This window comes from Bidens hawaiensis, unplaced genomic scaffold (genome assembly GCF_021521415.1).
Source record: "Bidens hawaiensis isolate Kalapana, Puna unplaced genomic scaffold, B.hawaiensis_p1.1 tig00020436_1, whole genome shotgun sequence".
NCBI lineage: Eukaryota > Viridiplantae > Streptophyta > Magnoliopsida > Asterales > Asteraceae > Bidens > Bidens hawaiensis.
Window position 1 is genome coordinate 64,060 of NW_027493119.1, and position 13,359 is coordinate 77,418.

General features: G+C 34.4%; 1 protein-coding gene and 1 pseudogene across 2 annotated transcripts; both read left to right on the forward strand.

Annotated features, from left to right (window-relative positions):
- Positions 1 to 845: 845 nt before the first annotated feature.
- Positions 846 to 3,344, forward strand: LOC143560744 (putative vacuolar membrane protein YML018C). Its single transcript, XM_077048975.1, has 8 exons — positions 846 to 1,008; positions 1,493 to 1,861; positions 1,950 to 2,167; positions 2,335 to 2,405; positions 2,477 to 2,578; positions 2,690 to 2,807; positions 2,884 to 3,019; positions 3,127 to 3,344. The coding sequence occupies exons 1-8, from the start codon at positions 928 to 930 to the stop codon at positions 3,187 to 3,189; spliced, it is 1,158 nt and encodes a 385-aa protein (XP_076905090.1). The 5' UTR covers positions 846 to 927; the 3' UTR covers positions 3,190 to 3,344.
- Positions 3,345 to 3,965: 621 nt separating this feature from the next.
- On the forward strand, positions 3,966 to 9,691 carry LOC143560743 (cysteine--tRNA ligase, chloroplastic/mitochondrial-like; annotated as a pseudogene). Its single transcript, XR_013140177.1, has 9 exons — positions 3,966 to 4,113; positions 4,208 to 4,271; positions 4,372 to 4,533; positions 4,602 to 4,772; positions 5,414 to 5,654; positions 6,865 to 6,990; positions 7,062 to 7,265; positions 7,351 to 7,452; positions 9,191 to 9,691. The product of XR_013140177.1 is annotated as a cysteine--tRNA ligase, chloroplastic/mitochondrial-like (transcript).
- Positions 9,692 to 13,359: the final 3,668 nt, after the last annotated feature.

Genomic DNA, 13,359 nt, shown 5'->3' on the forward strand with positions numbered 1-13,359 from the left:
GGAAACATAATTGGAAAAATGAAGGAGGTGCCTCCATTTAATGATAATTATTCTCTAAAAGTTGACAAGGAAAAGAGAGAGGCTTACTTGAATCAATTTATGACGGTATTTGAAAACAAAGCAGAATTTGTGAAGAAGTATGATAATGTGATTGTAGATAAATATGGCGAGTTTGTTCTTTCAGAAACAAACTTCAGTAAAACAAAGTCTGATTTCTCTAATGAAAGAGAATCAAACAATTATGATAAGAAGAAGAGTGTTGAAATGTCAAGTGGAGATGAGAAAGACGTTTCAAGTGAGGATGGTAAGTTGTTGTAGTTGTAAGTGTTGTCAAAATAGAAACTCAAGCCTAAAGTAGAAATCACCAAACTAAAGCAATAAAACCAGGTCAACAAAGAGATAGAACTATTATCTTTGACATAGAGAAGGCTTCGAACAAGGATATCGACATGTAAGATCAAGATCTGAGAGTACTAATAACCAATTTTGATATAGTGGAGTCCAATGTCCTCGTTTAAACACAATTTGTTCCAACTCTTTTGATAAAATGATAAAATTTTAAACCAATTTGTGTAATTTCTTATTTTGAAGCAACAAATTGTAAATCTTGATAATCAACAAAGAATAAAAAAAAAACAAAACAAAAAATAAAAATGATATAATGCGATATTCCTGAACTGCCTCATTTTGTCATGAGGTGGAACAACCCCAACCTTTTGGGGTTATACAAAAATAAATAACCAAAACACGTCTTCCCATTACGAAGAAAGGGTGAAGACATCCATCCATCCAGAAAGTATTCTTGTTTCTTTTAACTGCCGCTAGCTAGCTAATCTCCAAGAATTACACAAGCTCAGATCAGGAAGAAAACCCATTTGACACATCATTCATTTATTATCCAAGTCGGTGATCATAGATCTTTGTTTGATGGGGTGGAGGTATCAAGCTGGGTTGCTTATGATTGGAACTGTTGTTGTCATTTGGGTTTTCTCTGCAGAAGTCACACAGGTCAAACTTCATTTTGGTTGGATCTGATATTTATGACAAATTGTTTTCTTATGTTCTTTCTGGGTTAGATCACAATAAACATACATGGGCAATTTTCAAGATTATTGGTAGTAGGAATAGGGTATTTATTTAACATGTACTCTAGTAATTAGGGAATTCAACCTTTCTGTTTGGTTTAACAATTGCCTTTTTTCTTTTACTCGAATATCAATTGACGCAAATCAGTTTATGATAGATATACATTTACCTTGACACTACCAAGCTCAGTTTGTGGCGCTAGCACTCTTCTTTGCCTTGTTGTGTGGGATTGTTTTGCTATATTAAGTTACATATCATTTTTTATACTGAACCCCGAGCTCACTTGCCCGCCCTTATAAGTTACGGATGGGATTGGTTTTCGTTCCTCTTACCTAACATTGTAGTACCAATAAAGTGATTATTTTTCACAAAACAAGTTCTGATTATTTTTATACATTATAAACAGGGTATTTTCACAGACTATAAACAACCATTTGCGGTGACATATCTTGGAGCTTCTTTGATGGTAATTTACCTCCCCATCGCGTTCATTAAAGATTGGATTTACAAGTTAATCAAGAAAGGAAAAAATCAACCCTCGGTTGGTTTGAACTCCCCTCTTAAGTACATTGGTGGGCCCACAATCTTTGAAATGGAAGTCGAAGGGTCATCAATAAGTCGAAAAGGTAGCGATCAAGACATATCTAACCAAGAAGAAGGAAACGTGTTAGTCCCAAAAATCAAAAATGATAATTTGTCATTAAAACATGAGGTTACAACACGCGAGGTTGCCACTTATGGATTCTATATTGCGCCTATTTGGTTTGTCACAGAGGTAACTAACTATTCATGGTTATGCAGTTTGTTAGGGGTAAATGTGTCATTTCTCATCAAACTCATTTTTGAAATTGTTATGTGACCAGTATTTATCGAATGCTGCACTTGCACGTACAAGTGTTGCTAGTACGACAGTGCTGTCATCAACTTCAGGGCTGTTTACACTGTTCATTGGTGCGTTTTTGGGCCAAGATTCGTTAAATGCGACGAAAGTCGTTGCGGTTTTTGTCAGCATGGCGGGTGTTGCAATGACCACTATGGGGAAAACTTGGGCTGCAGATGAAGTAACCACAACTTCCTCTTCGTAAGTCCGTGTTCGATCACTTCGTAACTGTTAGATGTTTTAGGGTTAGGGTTTTGTTCTGTGTGTGTGTATATATACATTGTGTGATACAAATTAGGGTTTTCATCAATTTATGGAATGTTTCAGGGCATTGACTGACATATAGTTGAAATTTTTGTTTCTCTTAGAAATGGTGACCACTCTTATGTTGGCGATCTGTTCGGGCTTTGCTCAGCTATGTCATATGGGCTTTTTACCGGTTAGTACCATCTTTTTCAACTTTTTATTATTATTATTAAGTGAACAACAAATTTATGAGCCCTATTTCAGTGCTTCTTAAGAAGTTTTCCGGGGAGGAAGGAGAGCGCGTAGATGTGCAAAAGTTGTTTGGATATATTGGTTTATTTACTCTCGTGGCTCTATGGTGGCTTGGTAAGGCTGCACTTCTAATTCTTAGCAAAAAAAATATATATATATATATATATATTTATTGTGGGATTTTATTTATATAATTATCATGGGGATTTTGTTTTGTTATTTCAGTTTGGCCCCTAACAGCGTTAGGGATTGAACCGAAGTTCAAGATTCCTCACTCAGCTAAAATGGATGAAGTAGTTATTGCCAATGGGCTTGTTGGAAGTGTTCTTTCAGATTACTTTTGGTATGTTATAAATTATATGGCTTTTTTTTGTCGATTAATATCATCAGTTTGAGATAATTTAATTTTGTGTTTGTAGGGCATTATGTGTTGTTTGGACGACTCCATTGGTTGCCACCTTGGGCATGTCGTTGACTATCCCGCTTGCAATGGTGGCAGATATGATGATCCATGGCCGCCATTATTCCGCCATTTACATTCTTGGTTCTGTTCAGGTAATATTCATTAGCTGTTGATTATTTAAGCTCTTTAAATAATGGATTTCATGGTACTTTAGGTAGAATTTTGACTTTTGATGTCAAACTTTCTGACTATTTGACAGGTATTTGCTGGTTTTGTGATTGCTAATCTTCCTGATAAAGTTTCCAAGAAGATCGGGTTTTAGCAAGAAAAACCGATTCTACATTTCAAATACTGTATTCTAAAACCACTGGAGATGGGAGGAACTGTTGTATCATCTGAGATTTGATTGCTTAACAATGAATGGTTGGCGCAAAGATATTAACGTTGAAAACTGTGATATATTTTGATTTATGTTTTGTTTTCATTTTTGTGTTAATCTGTTAGGACATGCAAAGCAAGGTTGGTAGATAATTTCCAAACATGTTAATATCAGATGTCTTGATTTGTTGTCTCTTCTTATATGTGTTATCTTCCAAATTAATTATGTTGCATATTAAGTCATGTCAAAGAGGGACGTATAGTATAATAAGAGTCTAGTTAATATTTTGGTTACTTAGACCAAACACAATTAAGAATAACCCATAAACACAAGTGTATATATAGTGAAGGATAACTTTTGATATTATAATAATAGAAAGAAAAGCAAAAAAAAAAAAAGGTTAGGTTAAAAGGCAAAATAAAAATGGACATGCTGGGGATCGAACCCCGTGCCTCTCGTACATCCCCGGTTGTTAGGAGTCAGCAAGTCAGATATTATTTAGTAGTCAGGCAGGCAATACATCATGTCTCTTCTATCTACTTGACAGAATGGAAATCCTTTTATCCTGAGGAAGCAGAAATAATCTATCTATAATCTAATAATCTTGAACATGGCTGCTCTCCGGTTGTTGAATATTTACAAACTCCCCTCCTTGTTTCGAATTCAATCTCCTAGGTGTCATTCATCCAACTCACCAAACAAAACCGTTGGTAAATTGTGGCTGTATAACACGATGAGCAAAGAGAAGGAGTTGTTTAAACCTAAGGTGGATGGTAAAGTTGGGATGTATGTTTGCGGTGTCACTGCCTATGATTTAAGTCACATTGGTCACGCCAGGGTTTACGTCTCCTTCGATATCCTCTTCAGGTCTCTTCTATTCTATTCCACTCTTTATTTATTGAAAATCTTATTAATCAGGAGGTGACTTTCTTTCTGTTTGTTTTACTTGAAACTTAGGCAGATATCTACACTTCATGGGATTTGAAGTCAATTATGTTCGCAACTTTACCGATGTTGATGATAAGGTAACTCACATTTGCATTCATGTGGTTGGTTATTTCTCGTCAACTGTTATTATTATATATGTGTTACAGGATTGCTTATTTCAGTTTCCATTTCCTCTAGATAATTGCTAGAGCAGCTCAATTAGGAGAGGATCCAATCAGCTTAAGCAGGCGGTTTTGTCAAGAGTTTCATAAAGATATGGGATATCTTCACTGCTTAAGTCCAACCGTTGAACCTCGTGTTTCTGACCATATGCCTCAAATCATTGATATGATCAAACATGTATGCTTTTTAACCATTACCAGTTTCCAATTTCTTTGTTTAAACTTTCATTTAAACATCGATTCCAGATTCTTGACAATGGGCGCGCTTACAGAGTTGAAGGCGATGTATACTTCTCTGTTGACGAGTTTCCTGAATACGGACGACTTTCTGGCCGAAAGTTAGAAGATAATCGAGCTGGTGAGCGTGTAGCAGTTGACTCAAGAAAAAGAAATCCAGCTGACTTTGCTCTATGGAAAGTAAGATTATGATTCATAAATAAAGATTCAACCAGTATTAAGCCTATACTCCTTGTGGTGAGCTAAATTACGAAAAACGCAACGTACCTGAAACTTTATTAGATAAAATCAGGACCTTTACGTGAACCCACCCCTCACCTTGCGGCTATTTATACAGCTTCAGCAATGTGTACATCAGTGCGTAGAATTCTTGTACATTATCACGCGCAACTCTGTTTTAAACGAAACTTACATCAAAACGTAGACAGAAATAAGCACATGGCAACGGTGTATTTGGAATTTTATAGAACGTCATATTTTTCAAAAGTTGACGGAAAACCAAAAAAAAAAGCCTATAAAGAGGACACTTGTCAGCCTATGATCTGCCAAAAAAGGAAATTGCAAGGGTCTAAATGGTAGGTTTGATTAAAGTGGAGGGGTATGTTTTGTAACTTAAATTGGAGGGGGTATCATAGAGGGGTAAATATGTAACATTGAAAACCTCGATTAATATACTTGTAGCGTATGCATAAATAGATGTCCAAAGTGAATAGTGATCCGTGTCTCTAGAACTGACATAGTAGCCTTTATATAGTTTTGTAAACACTTGATAAAGTGATCATTTTATGTTCACGTGTCACTTTCAAACTTTTAACTTGTAGTCTGCAAAGGAGGGTGAACCTTACTTTTTGGGAGAGCCCGTGGGGACCTGGATGGCATATCGAGTGCAGTGCAATGAGTGCTGCTTATTTGATATTCATGGTGGCGGGATGGATCTTATTTTTCCTCATCATGAAAATGAAATTGCTCAAAGTTGTGCTGCGTGTGACAAAAGCAATATAAGTTATTGGATACACAACGGTTTTGTCCAAATCACTCGGTAACTTTTTCACAATTCGCCAGGTAAAATAACAGTTTGATCTTTCATCATTGATTCTGTTTTCATCCTGTGTATATATTATTATCAGTAAAATTTTAGTTTTGCGAGCCTTTTAAGTTTATAGGATGTGATTGTGGATCCTGTTAAGGAGAACAGAAGAAATGATTAAACGTGGTGTACATGAAACCGAATTAACTGACTTGTAACAGAAAAACCCAACATAATCGAACCTAAATAACTGAACCCAACCCAAAACCAACGGTTTGGTTTTATGTTTTTTCAAAACCGAGTTTCTGGTTCGGTTTCTGTTTTGCATTTACCGAAAACTGAAAAACTGGACTGAACCGAACCATAAAAACTGAACTGACTTTTATAACCAAACCTAACTTGATAAAACCGACCTTTGTTATTATATTTCATCATCATCATCATCGTACTCAGTATATCCCACCAATAGCAAAGCTATGATAGGGTCTGAGGAGGGTAAGATGTAGACAGCCTTACCCCCTTTAGGAATAGAGAGGCTGCTTCCGGTGAGTCCCCCGGCTCGATAGTAGTTTTGCATCAACCCTTGGACATAAGGCACATAACACTCAACCATTGGGACACCGCCGATTGGTGCATGTACCCTTGTCTTTCGGCTATCAACGCCACCACATGATGCCTGATTTACCTTCCGCCACTTTTAACGTTATTTTCACGAGATTAGTAGAATAACGTCAAAATTAGTTGCAATTTCACTTTTGCCCACCCGAGGGTTCACACATATATACATTACATGCGCACACCGCAAGAATATTAATTCTTATTAAGTGTTTTGTAAAAAACTAGTAAATGGTATAGCCCAAATCTGTAATAACTAAATGATCATTAACAAAAAGATTTTGGCCGGAATTCATTATTTTGGGTATTTTTTCAGCCCAAAAAAAATCAAGCCCAAACGGCAAACCTGATAGAACTAAGACAGAGCCCAACTCTTTCTGAAAACTGAAACCTAACAATTGCTGAAAACTAAAAACTGAATTTTGGGTTTTTTGTCCGGTTTTCAACGAAACGTTTAACTTGTCACATAGTAAAGTCAAATGTTCAGCTATTTTTCAAATTAACAAATAAAAAACTATCCAATTTATTTGTAGTGATGATATGGTCAACTTTAAATGTAAAATATTTTTAAAAAAAGCTTGCAGTTCTATGAACATCAACTTTGAGCAGTTTATTATTATTAGTTTTCAGGTTATAGAACTTTATCATCCGTTAGCATTGAGACTTTTCCTGATTGGAACACACTATCGGTCCCCGATCAACTACTCTGATGTACAGCTGGAAAGTGCTTCTGACCGTGCGTATTACATATATCAGGTATATTAATTTGTGTTAAATTATTTATATACGTTGTTAAACTGAAGTTAAAACGGTTATCTTGGTTGCAGACATTGCAAGATTGTGAAGAAGTTGTTGGGCGGGAAAATGAATCGAACAACAAAGAAAATATACCTAATGAAATACTTGATATCATAAAAAGTTTTAATGATGTGTTTATTACTTCAATGTCGGAAGATCTTCACTCTCCGGTTGTTCTTTCTGCAATCTCTGATCCTTTGAAAACTGCTAATGATCTTCTTCATACTCGGAAGGTATTTATGTTGTTATGGTAATTTAGGCACGTACTCTTGTGTTAGATATGACTTGTGGAACAAGTTAACTTGGAATAGTTTGCAGGGAAAGAAGCAAGGAGCACGGATACAGTCACTTGCTGCTATAGAGAAGGCTATTAGGAATGTTCTTGATATTCTAGGGCTCATGCCAGCAAGTTATCATGAGGTAGGTACCTTATTCATTCTAATTTAATTAAGTTACCCTTGTTGTAGGTTCTAAACCGTTACAGATTACTTTATCTTAGGAAAACTTTACAGAATAGTAACCAAGTTTCCCATTTGTTCCGTCAAACTTTTGTTTTCTCCTTAAAATCACTCAAGTTTCGTTTGTTGTTTTAATCTTGCACAAGTATAAGGTTAACACTTGACAGGTTACCACTTTCTATTTTTTTTTTAATGCTTATTTGGATAAAATAATTAGTTATGTGGCTTTTTAATCATGGAAATGCAGATTGAACAGTTGATTCAGTTTTTTAAAATGCAATTCCAAACATTTATAAAGTGTAAAAAAATATTTAGATAATAGAAAAGGGTTAAAATGGGACGTCAATAAATTTACTTACACAAACATTTATTGCTAGACTTGTCTATCTTTATATATACTTTTGAATGTCACAAAAATAACGAGGATCGAATTAATTAAATTTTTTAAGATGTAACTGTTTCTGAGTGAATTTAAAATATGGAGGATTTTTCAAGAAGTCTATTTGCCCATGGCAACTAATACGAGATAAACTAAAATATTAAATAATACAATTCATGTGGATAATATAAAATTTAAAAAATTAATCTATGAGTTTTTTTTTACTTAGAAAACAAAAAAATAATTGGTTTTTAAAATTCTAAAAAAAACATGTCATTGTGTAATTGAAAAAGTCACATATTCATATAATCCACATAAGAATTAGGAATTAAAAAAAAAAAGAGGTTAGCTAACACATCAGCAAGTGGTAATCTGGTAATCACACAAATGAAACTTGAGTAACTTTTTTAAGACAAAAAGAAGTTGAAAGTGACTTTAGTTAAAACAAGTGAGAAAGTTACTATTATGTAAAGTTTGTTAGAAACTTGATATCACAAACACATGTATACAAAGATATGAATTGAAAAGATGAAATAATAAGTGTGGATCAAAACAATAAGATTCGATTGAATGATCTTGGTGATTTACAAGTATACAGAAGTTGTTCATATAGACTAGGAAGAGATGATGGTTAAACAGAAGAAACCGTTATAGATGGTTATCTGTTTATCAACACACCTCCAACTAATCCTAAGTTATATCCTAATAATAATACTTATAAATATGTTACAATAAAATAACTAAATACAAACTAATAAATAATGTTTATAGTTATCTAATAAAGTTACCCTGTACTCTGATACAGGGCCGGCTTCGAGAAGGTGAAAAAAAATTTTGGGCCAAAGGCGAAATTTTTTTTGGGCCTTAAGTAAAAAGAACATTTTTTTAGATTTAAACAATTTAATTTTATATGGGCTTATATGATTTGAGTTGTTTAAAAAACTTTGTATAAAAATAAGCTTAAAAATATCTCAAAGACTAGAACCCACAACCTTTTTGTTAGATGTCATATCCCTTTGCCACTAGACCAAACTAGTGGTTATGTAATTGTGTTGAAACATTGATTATACATATTTTTTTTCCTGAAAGTACATATAATTTCTTTAAAAAAAAAAATTTCGGGCCTATTGGGTGTCGGGCCTATGGGCGTCGACTACCCTGCCATACCCCATAGCCGCCCATGCTCTGATACTTTATATTTCCATACGGTCATCATATTTGTTGAAATGTAAAACCGTTCATATGGACTGGAGCTGACAACATTTTGGTTTGGTCCCACATGAAATTTGAAGTTCGATTTGTATGGGTTTTTTTTTAAAAGGTTTTGCAGCAGCTGAGGGAAAAGGCACTAAGCGTGCAAAGTTAACCGAAGAGGAAGTTATTGGACAAATAAATGAAAGGAACGCTGCACGAAAGAACAAGGAGTATGAACGATCAGATGCGATCAGAAAAGACTTGGCTGCACTTGGAATTGCTCTCATGGATAGTCCCGAAGGCACAACCTGGAGACCAGCTGTCCCGCTTGCGATGCAAGAACAATATTCCGCAGAATCTTGAAATTTAAAATGTATTAGCGGGAACATTAGTTGTGATCTTATAATTCATAATACAACCGTGAAAGCAATTTGAGCCAGTCTGGTTGGTTCCAGATTCATGAGATTTTAATTATGTTTTGAGTCCATTCGTTCGGGTTTGCTTTGTTGGCTTAGCTATAAATTGAGTTTATATTTGAGCTCATTTGTCTTAGAATCATTTAAATATTTGTTCAAATTTGGCAACTTATACATAATGTATTGTATAATTTATCTATATATTAAAGGAAACCAAAGGTTTCACCGTAGCAATCTACAGCTAACTTTATGTTTGTGTAGTTTTAGTCCATGTTATTTGACTTGTACCGTCCATGCTGCTAATTAAACTCTATATATATATATATATATATATATATATATATATATATATATATATATATATATATATGTGTGTGTGTGTGTGTTATTTTTAGCACCTTGATTTTGTCTCTGTCTGATTTAGTCCCCTGCCTTTTCATGTCCTTTGATATCTTTAACGAGACGGATGTATTATGTTTTATCTCTGATGGGATGTAATGTACCTGGGTCATATTTTATCTCTTAACGTGTCAAACTCAAGTTATGTATTATCTCTAATGAGTTGATTGAGGTTATGTTTTATCTCGAACCCATACCGACCGAATTTCCTTTGCGTACATCTTGGACACACGATAAAACAAACACATACGTTGCACATCTACGGTGCAACACGCCGGGGGTCTACTTGTTCTTTTTATATGGATCCCTCACTTTATAGATGAAAGAAAAACTAGATGACAATTGTAAATAGCCAGAAAATAACACAGGCTAATGTTTCAATCATGTGGGTATTCTTGTCAATATAAATCGTTGGAATATTACTATAATAACTTACTAGGTTTAGATCATGAGTTAATCAATAAGTAGATAATGTATGTGAAAAAGAAAGTATTACATATATATTTATATTTGTTATTAGTGAAGTTTTAAGACTATTTTTCAAATATCAATTGTGTAAATGAATCAAAATTAGTGGAGCCTACTAAACAAATTACAAAAATACCATAATGTCCATAAATAATGTGCTAAATATGACTGCAACCTATAATACTATAAAAAAATCTTTTGTATTTATATATATATATATATATATATATATATAGAAAACATTAAAAGGTACTTGTACATTTAGATACATATTTTGGATTATTTTCGACTTGTTACCTTTTAGTTAAAAATGTAGTTTAACTTATACTTCCCATTAGGAATGAAACATAACTTAACTTCACAACATAAAAACAACAATAAAACCATTATATTAAGTTAAAAACACAGTCAAGACAAGAATTAAGCGCGAATCAATTAAACGAAATACAGGAAACCGCCAATAATCATATGTCGCACTCCGACTTAGGACCTAGAAGTATGACCAATAGTTGGTACCTGTTTTGTAAATATATCAGAGTTTATGGGTTAATTTTAGCGGAAGACTTTAGGATGAATATAATATTAATTTACGTTAAAATTTTACTTGGGAATTAAATACCCAAGCATTTGCTTTACAAAATATATGTTCATATTACAAGGATTTTGATAACAAAAGCTGAGCCATCTTGTTATGCACTTATAACTTCAATGACGACTCCAATCCTTGCTACTTATTATAATTACTTAATTACCTGCATTAGGTTGGAAAAATACGTCAGCTATGTGCTAGTGAACACGTATGACTCCAAAAATAATTGAATAACAGTTACAATACAAATATAGTTTTCTATACAAGCTCAGCAGAAGTATTTCTACTTCCAGGATTTGTACCACTACCCTACACACACAAAAGTGTTCCCCGAGCCACGTCCCCTAATGGAGAACTAGTTATGACTATTAGCCCGCGACCACGTAATGGCCTTTGACTGTTTAGGCTGAACAGTTATGTTTGGATCCAGACACATGTGTAATCGGTCTGAGTTGCTTTTTATTTTCTACTTTGTATTATAACGTTTTTAGAGATCACGTAATATCATGTAAATGTTGACCGATTCTTTAAGATAAACAACCCGTTTATCTTATAGAGTATAAATATGTTTTGACTGTTTATAAAGGTTAACGTATTCATCTATACCGTCGGTGTGCATATGAAACCTTGATTGTAAATGAGAATGATATTAACCTATACATAAATAGGTTTGTATAAATATTTGAATGGTGTTTTTTGGTTAAGCTATTTACTCCTAAGCTTAACCGTGAAATAGTTTACAACTTTGAATGAAAACACTTTGTTTTATGTGACGTTTGATATAACATGCTTTGGCTTAATAGGTTCTAACGCGTTGGTGAGTTTCTCCAGGTAAGTAAACGGGTGGGTCCCGTGGTTTATTGGGTTTTGTACGAATTACTTTTCCTTAGGCAAGAAACTCACTACTAGTGATATCACCCTTACAGTTTACTACATGCCTGCAAAAATATATCTTTTGTTAATATTACTTCATCAAGAAGTAACGTTTAAGAAAACTCGTTGAATGTTTAGGAAAATACTTTCAAGGTTAAATGCCATAGCCTCGATTTAAGTTTAAGCTATAACTTAATAACTTACACGTAACTCCTACTTTAGCACGGATACTCGGAATGATAATAAGAAAAGAGACTTGACGTGTAGGATCTTGATCTAATTTGCTTAAGTGATTGCTAAGTCGATTACAACTTCTAAAGTTGCACAAACTTCGAGAAAACAAAGCGTCGACACGTCACAATGATCGAGCACGCTTTCCTAGGCTATGTATGTGTTGTAACATCCCGAATTTTCAAATAATAATATTTTACATATTATTTCTTATAATGGAAAGTTACTTGAGTAAATAGATAAATAGTAAAAAGGTAAAAAAGGGAAAGATAAGGAGGTTAATTAAAGATAATTAATCATGGACTAAATGGGAAATATGAGCCTTAGATCCATGGGCTTAAGGGAGTATAAATACCCCTTAAACCCTAAATCTTTCCATTTTCATCCAACTTATCCATCTTATTCTCTCTACACCTCCCTAACACACACAACCCTTCCATTTCGTCCGCAAGCAAGAAAGAGGAGATCCAAGATCAAACGAGCATAGGTCTTTGATTTATCTTCATTATTCGAGCTAGACATACGATCCAAGTTCTTAATCAAGCTAGCCGTGACTTGCCAAACGTCTAAAGGTATGTGCTTTAACCTTAAAGGTTACGTTTTTATGAACGGTTAGCCATGAAAATTGAACATAGACTAGATCGGGTGTAGATAAATCATAAAGTTTCAAACTTGATGATTAATATGGACGTAAAGGACTCATGGTTAGATACGGTCCATGAATGAAACCCTAGATCTAGCTTAAGAACGTTTTTAGGATTAAAGGTTCAATCTTTATGACTAGGATGGGTTATATCTTGAATCCGTGAGGTTAACGGGTTGATAACGAACTTAAAACGGTTAAGGAAGATTGAGGTTTGAGTGATTAATGGACAAGAAAAAATATATGAATAGATGCATCAGACCTGAGGTCTCGGCCTCCTTGAGTTCTCGGCCAGGGTGAGATCTCGGTTGGACCAGAGTTCTCGGTCAAGGTAGGTTCTCGGTAACCGTGTTCTCGGTCAAGGGCATGTGTTCTCGGTCAAGGACATGTGTTCTCGGTCAAGGACATGCGTTCTCGGTCAAACATGGATTTCAGTCAAACTTTGGTTCTCGGTCAACAGGGGTTCTCTGTTTAGAGTTCTCGGCTGACCCAGTTTTCTGTTTGGGCCTGATCCTAGTGGGCCTAAGTGCTTTAATGGACAGTTTGGGCCTGACCTTACTGAGTCCACAAACTTTAAGTCCATAACCCATCAAAACTAAGCAAGCCCAATTTAGAAAAATATTTTAAAATGTTAATGAAAAATGTGTTAAGACAGTCAATGAAAATAAAATTTTTCC